This window comes from Trichosurus vulpecula, chromosome 6, assembly GCF_011100635.1.
Source record: "Trichosurus vulpecula isolate mTriVul1 chromosome 6, mTriVul1.pri, whole genome shotgun sequence".
Taxonomy (NCBI): Eukaryota; Metazoa; Chordata; class Mammalia; order Diprotodontia; family Phalangeridae; genus Trichosurus; species Trichosurus vulpecula.
Genome location: NC_050578.1, coordinates 130,830,574 through 130,842,306, shown reverse-complemented (window position 1 = coordinate 130,842,306; position 11,733 = coordinate 130,830,574). Strand labels below are relative to the sequence as shown.

The 11,733-nt window shown below is 35.7% G+C and overlaps 1 protein-coding gene across 1 annotated transcript in view; it reads right to left on the bottom strand.

The window, feature by feature from the left end:
- Positions 1–725: 725 nt before the first annotated feature.
- Positions 726–11,733, bottom strand: part of UBA6 (ubiquitin like modifier activating enzyme 6) — a 67,722-nt gene continuing 56,714 nt past the window's right edge. Inside the window, exons 29-33 of the mRNA XM_036763104.1 lie at positions 9,418–9,611; positions 6,737–6,864; positions 5,951–6,038; positions 5,537–5,631; positions 726–2,064 (exon numbers count right to left, since the gene is read on the bottom strand). Coding sequence (XP_036618999.1) covers positions 1,929–2,064; positions 5,537–5,631; positions 5,951–6,038; positions 6,737–6,864; positions 9,418–9,611 — 641 coding nt within the window. The 3' untranslated portion in view covers positions 726–1,928. The remainder of the gene's footprint in view (positions 2,065–5,536; positions 5,632–5,950; positions 6,039–6,736; positions 6,865–9,417; positions 9,612–11,733) is intronic.

Here is an 11,733-nt window from a genome sequence, read left to right as displayed (position 1 = left end):
AGAAACCATGACGCGGAAGCCCTAAGGCCTCCAAATTACAAATAAATAAATGCATGGGTACCAATAGCCATTAATTGCATAAATTAACTCCCGGAAAACTTTCAGTACTGTCTCATAACCAGTTTGAGAGTGGCATAAAGGACAAAATCTCTTTTGAAAGTTTAGGGACTAGGGACAAAAATAAGTCACAGGATTTTGGACTTCCCCTGAATATATTAAAATATGAAAATTTATTCTTTCATTTGGACTAGAAAGCAAAAGGATATGAACCATGACAAATACTAATGATTTTAAAACAATTAATTACTTTTAGTTTTTCTTTGACCACTCTGCCCTAGTTAGTAATAGAGACTTAGGTGACGATAGGAATTTTTTCCTCACATATCTGGCAAAATGGATATTTTTATGAGAGCATATCTTAAGTAAAAGAAAAAACCCTTAAATATTCATCTTGCTGACAAGCAAAATCAATTAAATAATTTATAAGAGGTATAAAGAGAGGAAATAAAGAGAGGAAATAAATATCCCTCACTAAATGCACTAAATTGGGGGTCGACATGAGTTAAACTTGATGCAAAATCCCGTTTTTAATATCGATCTTTGGTATTTTTATACTTGGCATCTTGAATAGTCTTCTCATGCTGATAAACTGGAGAAAGCAAAAAACATAATGGCAAAATGACTGCAATGATGTTATAAACTGCTGGTTGCTTTAGACTGCATGATAATTCCAAAATTAACAATTGTTTATTGACTTCACAGACTTTACAATGCTGAATTAAGTCATCATTTAAAAGAGAGTACCTGCATTTATATCTGTTAGGTCTCAACAAACAAGGTTTATGTTGATTAGGGCTTTAAAAAAAATCTATCCCAGTCCACCTAGTCTTTGGGAATGGGCAGTAAAATAACAGATTCTCTTTTCATAATCAGAACAAATGTTAAGAAGATTACATTTTAACTATTATTTTCCATTCCTTTCCAAAGATGCTCTTCTTTTAAACCTCCTATAGACTGATGGGCTACAAAAATCAGATTTAGTGAATTTCAAATTAAAGCCATTATAAAACATCAGGATTACTCATATTTTCCATTCACTCCATTTAATCTCCAAGTAGGCTATAGGCAATTGTCAAAATTAGCATAATTATTCTGTCTAGGTTAATATGGAACTTTGCCTGATCCTCATCTTACAGTTCATAAGCTGGTGCTTTCAACACAAGGCCTGATTTATAGGGTGGGCAGATAAATATACTAACTGTGACGATGACGACGATGATGTAACAGATTGGTTAAAATCCCTTACAAGAAGCAGAAGAGTGCTGCTCATAAAAAGAATTTTTTTCTTTACTGCACAATTATAAATTGTCTTTTTTTCTAAGACATCCACAAAATAATTGATGCTTGAGTTTCAAAGCCTAATCATTTGAGGTACGGCAACAAAACAAACACTAGAACAAACATAGAAACAACATGTCTCAAATTTTCAAAGTCCACAAAAAAATGATTCCAAGAAACAGCTTGTCTATTTCCACTTTGTAAGACTCAATTCTTGATCATTGTCACTTCCTTAGACCTTGCTTGAATCTGAAAAGGATGACAGATAAATATATTCTTCCTGTTTTCATTCACTCAGGATAATACATATATTTCTGTTGTGGTATGTCAGAAAATGGTATTCCAGTTCAGTAATTGACATTCTGGTGACTAGACCAATGCATGAAGAGAATCAGGACAAGTGTACAATAAATTCAATTCTGTTTTACTGTTCTTCAGTGCAGTTTCCTACTGAATTTTCTTTCTTTTTTAAATTAAGGCTTCTTTAAAGAGAAATACATAAGTACCGCATTGGGACTTTAAGAGTTACTCAAATTAAGTACACTCCTATCTAAAGAAGTGGTCCTGGAGTGACTTTAAAACTGTTGTTGTCAATCGTTGTCCTGGGTGAAGTAGTATCTTACAGGGGGTCCTGGCAAATCTTCATCACCATCATTTTCTGGGGCAAATGATACAGTAAGATCTACATATTTCTTTTCGGTTGATGGTTTCACAAGCTTGTGCATTCTACGAAAAAAAAATTAGAGATTACTTCTGTATAAAAATACTTAGAAATTAACAATTCTTAAAAACAAAACAAAAAAGTTCTCCTTATATGTTTCTACCCAAATGACCTCTCATATTTTCTTCCCCTTTCATTGAGGAACTTTTAGAAAAAATAGCCTGTCTCTACTCCTTTACCATCCAACTTCTTAACCTCTTGCAATCTGTTCCACCATCACTTCATAGACACTATTCTAAGGTCACCAGTGAATTCTTTAGGAAATAAAATAGAATATGAAGCATATGACTTCACTGATAACCATGCCCCTAGAGCAGGCCAGCACACTGTGGACTGCTTATGGCATACTACTTGCAGCCCACCAGAGGATTCTGGATAGCCAGTAAAAATGCAAATTCCTCAGCAAAACTCACTATGAGAAGTTTCCTTAGGGCAGGCCTGCACAAAATAGGGCTGCTTGTGCTTGTCAAAAGATTTTGGGCAGCCCATGAAAAATGTACAGAACGTAAAACAGGGCCTGCACAAGCGGTATGTTGTGTAGGCCTGCCCTAGAGTGACAACACATTCCCCCCTTATTCTTTACCAAAAGGTAAAGTATTTAACGAGCTGTCAGATAAAAAGGACATTTGTCCAGTTTGGCTCTAAAGCAGTGGTGTCAAATTCAAAAATAAACTATCCCTGCCAGCTGCATATTGATTTAGAAAACCACAAATGAACATTATTTATTTTGTATTGTTTTATTTTATTAAACATTTTCCAGTTACAATCTGGAGGGCCTTTAGCAAATCAGTTGAAGATTTGACACCTCTGCTCTAAAGGTTAGAATTAGGACAAGAAAGTGGATATATCTTAGACAGTTTCAGGTTTGACTTCAGGAAAAACTTCCTAACAAGTAGTGCTAGCCCGGGTGGGATAAGCTACCTTGGGATAGATTTCAGTTTGCTGAAAGTCTTCAAGAAAAGCCTGGAAGGCCATTTGTAACCTTAAAGGGCTATATAAAGGTCAGCAGTTAATATTACTATGGCTTCTTGTATAAGTTGGATTAAAATAACTGCTGAGGTCCTTTTCGACTCTGAGAGATTTTGATTAGATTCTGCCTACTTCTCTAGTTACTTCTGTTTAATTTGCTAGCTACTCTTCTACTTTCTGATACTATAAGGGGAGATTATGCCCCATGGTCCTAGCTTTAGCTGTATCCTACGTATTCTCCACTTGGGCAATCATACTGACTCCCGTGGCTTTTAACTACTATTTCCATGCAGGGGATTCTGTACTTTCAGCCCTGGCCTATTTTCCAAACTCACTAGACCCACACCTCTTGCCTCCTGGATATTCTATAAACACCTCAAACTGGACATCCAAAACAACGTATTATTTCCCCCTTAAATCTACTTCCTCTGTCAAGGGCACTCCTATTCACTTAATTATGTATCTGAAACCTTGGTGTTTATTTCTTATTTTTCTCAATCTCTCAATTGTCATTATGCCCCAAAAGTTATAAAACTGTGTATACCCTTTGACCTGGCAATATCACTATTAGGTCTGTTTCCCAGGGGGATCAGGGAAAAAGAAAAAAAAACCCTATATTTTCTAAAATATTTATAGCAGCTCTCTTGGTGGTGGTAAAGAACTAGAAACTGTGGGGGATGCCACAAATTAGGGAATGGCTACACAAGTTATGGTATATTATTGTGATGGAATATTACTGTGTTATAAAAAATGAGCTGGTTGATTTTAGAAAAATATGGACAGACTTGCATGAAATAATGATGAGTGAAATAAGCAGAACCTCCAGAGAAAGAACTGATAAATGGAAGTATATATGGTATGTTTTTACAAATACACACATGTGTCAAATGGTGGCCTTCTCTAGTGAGGGGTGGGGAGGGAGGAAAAAAAATACAACTGCAAAGTGCCCAGAAAACTCAGAAAGAAGCACAGAAAAGCAGGGTAGTTTTGAAAACAATGTGTTTGTTAAAGTTTTTCAAAAAGCGTAAACTGTGAAATGGAGATTCTCGGTTTCATACTGAATCCTCTTTTTGTGTTATGCCTGTGTGCATGGAAATGCCTTTTTTCTTTTTTAAGTTCAAAATGGACAAAAAAAACTCTCCATTTTCATACCTAATCAAGGACTGTTGCATCCATCCCTTCCTTTTCATTCCTACCCATTATCATCCGTAGATTATTCCAACAGTCTTCTGATTTAACTATCTCTAGCCTGCCTATTTCATAGTACTTCCAGGTTAATCTTCCACATTACTCCCTCTTCCAAATTCAGTGGTATAGCCCTACTGGTTGGTCTATCTACTATTCGTCAAACAAGACATTCCATCTCCATGCTTTTGTACTGGCTGTGGCTCCTGTGCTTGAAGTGCTTTCCCTTCTAACTTCTACTCCTCAAATCCCTGGTTTACTTCGAAATGGACTTTTACATAAAGTCTTTCCTGATCCCCCTACAACTGGCAGTGTCCTCCCTCACAAAACAATCTTGTATTCATGATGGCTCCTGCCAGCATGTGAACTTGGTGAAGGCAGGAACTATATTCCTAGAGCTTAGGCACAGTACTTGGCACAAGGCAGATACTTAAATACTTGTTGACTGATTATGTTGTATATGGCCCAGAAAAATAAGATCCTCAAGTCAAGGGCCTGTTTCCTTTCTGACTTTGTACTTCCAGTGCTTAGTCCAATGCCTTTCACATAATGAACACTCAATAATGTTTGTTCAACTGAACTGAATATAGACATCTCTTTGCTGTAAATTATTTGTAGTAAATTTTTAATTCCACTAACTATATAATTTACCACTGGTTGAATGGTTTTTGCTAATGCCAATAATGAATATTAACTAATTAAAATTAACAATGAAAGCACCACTTAATTAGTTCCAGCAGTTTTGGGTGCAAATCTGAATGGGTCAGTATCTTCCAAATCAAGACTCTTTGCTCCTTATTATTTTTGTTCCTTATAGCACTAAGCCTTCACAGATATGTCAACTTCTTTTTATAGCACTTATTTGTTAATAACTAGAAATATAAGAAGATGGAATGTCTCCCCTTAATGTGACAAAAGAGTTAGTGTAAAAGAGAAAATCATCAAAACTAAAACAACTTTGATTCAGGCTGGTAGTACTGGAAAGAATTTAACTGGTCTACCAAAACAGAACGCTTCTATGAGTTATAAATCAATTCTTGCATTTAGTTTTTTTCACCATATATTTTGAAAAGGAATTTTGTTTTAAGAAAGTTCAACGGGCTTTACATACACAAAATGTTTGTTGCTTCTTTGAAGACTGATTTTTAATACAGAAAATTATTAGGACACTTAAGGTATGCCTATATACCACCATACTTTTTATTACCAACATATTCTGGGTATAATTGTACTGGTGTTAGAAAATCTTCATTTGCTTAGTATAGACCTAAGCCAGCATTTTAATCCTGGTGGATCTTTGGGATTGAACATTTTGATACTTACGTCAACTTTAATCTTTTTATATGACCAGGCATTACAGGAACATAAAGCATCTTGACTCCCTGTACCACCATTGTTGGTTCAATTCCATATTTCTCCTGTAAATATCAAAAAACTTTTTTTTTTAAAAATGGACCACACCAATGTGTAGTTTTTTATTTAAAGCATTAAAACTGTTTACCCTTGTGACCAAATACTGAACCACAGTATTCAGATCTCTTAAAAAAGTAATGGATTTGTGGCAAAGGCAAGATAATTACTGAAGATTATCTGCAACACGATTGAAACCATTTACTTATCAATATTACCGAGAAAAGGAAGTGTAAGTAACAATGAGGGTAAGTGCTCTCAATAAAAGATGCTATCTATTCCTCAATTTCCCAATAGGATGAATCAAAAAGAAATAAAAGGTCTCACCCTGACAGCATTTATGAAATCTGAAAGGGTGAAATCTTCTTTTCCATGAATAGTCCATCTGTCCCAGATTGTGAATGTTATTCCATTTCTGTTATTAAAAAGAAAATGTTTAGGATGTTTATCTTGCCTCTCTTTAATAAAAATATAACAAAGTCCAGCTTGTAGGCAGTACTCATCTTTTGTTAACAATTAAAAATGAACATAAGAGAGAAGGAAAGGCTATTTCTTGAATGTTTTAAAATGTTTAAAATCTTTGTCTGACGACTTATGAAAAAAATTATCAGAGTCAGGATTTTCAGGACACTTGAACGTAGTGGTTTTTTTTGTTTTAAGGAAAAAATTGCAAACATAAAATCATCCAACTTTGAATTAGAATGGTCCTTAGATGCCATCTAGTCTATTCATTTTATATTTGAAGTGACTACGGTCCAGAGAATTAAGTGACCTGCTCAAGGTCACAAAGCTGGTTGGTAAAGAGCCAAGTCTACTGACTCTTAGTCTATAGCAGGCCTGGTCTAGGATTCTATACCATACACCATATGCAGGGAGGGGAAATATGATTATTACATATGAACACAAGAATGTACAATTATATTTGCTCAACTATGTCCTATATATAGATTGTGCTGCTGGGGATCGAAAGAACGAACTCTTTCTACCTATTTAGGGATTTGAAACAATAAAATGGGATTTAGTGGAAGAAATGACAGTAGAGGGTATATACTTGGTTCAGCTATATTTCAAAATACAGAAGTATTTTTTTTTAACCACTTTCTTGCTACATACCTGATTTCAATTTTTTTAACTTCAGCTGTCTCGGTAAACACTATAATTGGAATGGCTAAATTAAGGAAACAATTTCTGTAGGCTTCAAATGGAAGGCCACCAGCAACTTTGATCAACTCCAAAGCAACCTGGATATAAGAAACAGACCTGATTAAATATTAGATAATATTTAATTTATAATACAGTGATATCTATTCCTTGGCATTCTTCCCATACATTGTCTCAGGCCATTTCTTAGAAAACAAAAACCAATCAATTCCTAGATAAATTGTATGGCTTTTGGAATGGTGACCATTCACCTTGTCTTTTCTAGACCCAGAGCCACCGTGCTACTTCCACCTACGTGAAGTAACAGCTGTATGAGTATCTTCTGCCTCCAATGCCATACTTTCCTACCCTAGATAAGAACAACAATCAATTCAACACCACCATTCCTGGAGTCATCATCCCTCTCACTCCCCTGTACAAAGTACTCCTTGATCATTTAATGGCTGCCTCTTTCTCCATCAACATTCTCATCCCCTATCAAAATGTAAGCTGCTTTAGACTTAGAGGGCAGACTATTTCACTTGCTTATGTTTGTGCTTAGCATAGTACCTGGCACATGGTAAGTTTTTCATAATGCCTTTTCATTGTTTATAAAAAACTTCTCTATAGTGTCTTCTATAATTTCCTCTGTATCTTGTTGGATATAAATTTTCCCCTAACCATAGAAGAGATACCTCCATTCTATTCTTTTCCAGAGTAAGATGCTTATCTAAATCTATTTTCTGCCAAATTGTTTTTTAATTTTCCTAACGTTCATCCAACAGAAAATTTTTCCCTCAGTAGTTTGTGTTTTGGCTTTACTAATATTACTATTCATGAATATTACTAATATTCATTAGTGTACACTGCTTCTACATCTTGCTTGTCCAGTCTGCCCCACTGGTCTATTTACCTATTTTTTAAATCAGTATGAAATAGTTTTGGTATTATTCAAGACATATGTGGAATTATATTAAATAGAGAGAACTAAGAGCCATTTTTGAATAGATAAGTGGTCAAAGATATAAACAGCTCTCAAAAGACTATTACAAACTCTTTAACTACACAAAAGAGTCCTTCAAATAATAAGAGATACAAATTAAAATTGAGTTGGTATTTGCCAACTGTCAAAGATGACAAAAGAAGGAAAAAGTCCACGTTGGATGGGCTGTGACAAGATACACACAGTGGTGTGCCATTGGGAGGAGTTGTAAATTGGTCCTATCATTTCAAAAAGCAATTCAGAATTATGCTTAAAGAAAAAAAGTGATTGAAGGGAGGCAGCAGTGTGACATGATGGACAGAGAGTCTTAGAATTAAGAAGATGTAAGTTGAAGTCCTACTTCTGACACATACTGACTGGCTGTGTGACCCCTCAGGCAAGTCATTAATACTTTCAGGCCCGAGGCTTACCCACTGAATGTGAAGCTGTGGCATAAATGTTGATGTGCTCTGGTAGAGTTTCCTATATTAATGAAATCACAGGTACAATTAAGAAAAAAAGTGAAATCTAGAGGAAGGCCTTCACCATGTTAGGTATAGCAATGCAAAGACATTGATGTAAGACCCACTGGGATGACATGAACCAATCACATAAGATTAGAAGATGCGGACAGTTTGCACTTTGTACATTAGAGGGAGAGACCATGTCAATAAGACTGTGGATCCATAGGAGAACACACTCTTTCAGAGAACAGGATAGTGCATATTATATTCTAGAAAAATAAATTGCATCTAAAATGATTGAAGTTTTGCCACTTAAAGAAGATCATTATCTGGAATGATCCACACCTTCTTCCCCCTACAGTGTTGCATAAAATTGATTACTCTGTATAATATATATATTTATCTCGTTTCCAATGGCTTACAAATCTGTAATAAAATACCAAGTAGGCCCTAAGTGCCCCAAGAATATCTTTTTATTTTTCTCTGAGTAGCTCCCTCTTGAAACTGACTGAAGGCTGTTCAAAACTTTTTTTTTTCTTTTCAAGGTTTGAAAATCTTACCCAATTCCCTTGCTTAGAGCAAAGCCCCTCACTTTATGCTAAGAAAACAGAGGTTACTTGTGGTAAACTAGGGTGCTGATCTCTCTAACTGAGCTTATCAGTTCACATGGGCTCAATGATCATTTGTATTTAGTTGACCCATATTCATACAGCCATCCCTAGTCTTTCTCTTGAGCTCCAGACCTACATCGCCAGCTGTGTACAGGACATTTCAAAATCAACATGTCCAAAGTCAAATTCATTATCTTTCCCTCCACACCCATTGTTCTCTTAGACTTCCCTATTAGTGTCAAGGGACAATACTTTCTAGTCACCCAGTTTTATAGCCTCAGAACTATTTTTGATGCTTCACCGTCACTCACTGCAACCCCATCAACAAAATAAACTATATTTTTTAAAGCAAAGCATTTATCATTTTGATACAGAGTTGTGATTAGCTTATTTACAGTATATGAAAATATACTGAAAATAATTATAACTTCTATCATTCTAAACTATCTCCACACCTCCAAAATGACAAGAAAACTGCTGAGACATTTTCAGTCATAATTTAAATTCTATAATAGATAAGATTAATATTCATCCTTTCTAAAAATATAAATAAGTCATGGTCAGGAAAGGTTTCACTTAGAGGGCCAAGACACGCACTAAACCAGACACTGCAGCCGTGGATGTTGCTATAGCAGGGATTATTTTCCCAGCAATGCGCTTTGTTTTCAGTCGGTCAGCTGGTTCAATGTTATACATCCTGGCTCGAAGATTGGATGCTGCAGTGATGAAATCTATGTGCCCGTTACTATCATCATCTTTTTCAAATGAAAGCACCACCATCTGAAGGTCACCTGATTAAAAGTCAGAAGAAAAAAAAAGCTTGAATCAGAAGTCCACATTTTAAAAGGAACAAATACAACTGATGTGTTTTCCCCCCTGATGATTTCTGTTTTAAGAAAAAATGACAAGGTGAGAGATGAGTCAGGAATTGTAATTACTAAAAGATACAAAGGCAAGCTTTGTGAGCTGACATGAGCAAATGGCATCTAATTTTTTTTTAACCAGACCTATGATTTCATTGGTATTTCATGAGGGAATTTCCTCTGCCAGTGCACACTGGCACCTTCTCTGCAATTTACAGTTGAAGTTGCATTGGGCAATGAGAGGTTAATGTTAAGTGCTCTATTTAGAGCAGGACTTGAACCCAGGTTCAAGCCTTAGAGACTGGCTCTGTATGCTTTAGGCCATAACGTCTCTAATCTAAATGTATTAATATTGAAATAAATGTAGATCACTATATCAGCATTCAGAATTCAAGCAAATTGTCCTAAAGCATATATCTTTAAAAAAAGGGGGTTATGGAGAATGTGTACAATTTAGATGCATTTCTAAAGGATATTTACTACTCATCAAATAGTTGAAATCCATTAAGAATGCAAATGGTCTAAAAATGTGGCCTCTCCCATATGCTTTAAGCAAGGGACTTCTGAATAAAAATACTGGGTCAATACAGGTTAAGTCAAGCATAGAACCTCCAGACTTAAATACAGTTTACAAAAGTATTTTCCTCACAACAGTGGTAAGGTACGTTATGCTTATTTTATTATCACCATTTTATAGATGAGGAAATTAAGGTTAAGTAACTTGCTTATGGTTACCTATTACATGTCGGGGCTGTTTCCACCGCAAAAAATTATTTATAAAACAAAAAAAATGATCACCAGGGATAAAAAGCAGCCCTGTCTCTAGTCTACAACAGATGATTCACCAGAAAGTCAGAATATCTCATGGGTTCTGATTTTACTATGTTTTAGATCACTACTGATCAAGTTTGTACTCTTCGACAGAGTTAACCTAAGGCATCAATACAGCAGAGGCTGTCTCTAGGAATGGATCTAGGTGTTCATTTTCTAAAGGAAACTGACTAAGGTACAACCTAAGGTGATACCGGTCACACTCTTTTAATTAGTACTCTTTACCAGCTCATAAGGCAAAATGTGTAAGAGCTATGGGGATAGAAAATTGTTATATTAGTGAATTAGAGCTCCTCAAACTCCCTTGGCAGAAAAAGTATTGGAATTACTGAATTCAGTTAAGGTTTAAAAGTGAATGATGGATTTGTTTTTTCCCCCTTCTTTAGTTTTAGTTTTCAATATTCACTTTCATAACATTTTGAGTTCCAAATTTTCCCCCCTCCCTTCCCTCCCCTTCCCCAAGAGAGCATTCAATTTGATATAGGCTACACACGCACAGTTGTATTATATACATTTCCACATTAGTCATGTTGTGAAAAAAGAATCAGAACAAAAGGGAAAAACCATGAGAAAGAAAAAAAGAAGAGAAAATAGTCGGCTTTGATCTGCATTCAGACTCCATAGTTCTTTCTCTGGATGTGGATAGCATTTTCCATCTTGAGTCTTCTGGAACTGTCTTAGATCACTGCACTGCTGAGAGAGCTAAGTCTATCATAGCTGATCATTGCACAATGTTGCTTTTACTATATACGACATTCTCCTGGTTCTGTTCACTTCACTCAGCATCAGTTCATGTAAGTCTCTGCAGGTTTTTCTGAAATCTGCTTGCTCATCATTTCTTATAGAACAATAGTATTCCATCACAATCATATACCACAACTTGTTTAGCCATTCCCCAACTGATGGGCATCCCTCTCAACTTCCAATACTTGGCTACCACAAAAAGAGCTGCTATATATATTTTTGCATATGTGGATTCGTTTCCCTTTTTTATGATCATTTTGGGATACAGACCTAGTAGTGCTACAGCTGGATCAAAAGGTATGGACAGTTTGGTTGTCTTTTTGGGCATAGTTCTAAATTGCTCTCCAGAATGGTTGGATCAGTTCACAACTCCACCAACAGTGCATTAGTGTTCCAGTTTTCCCACCTCTTCTCCAACATTTATCATTTTCCTTTTTTGTCATATTAGCCAAACTGATGGGTATGAAGTGGTACC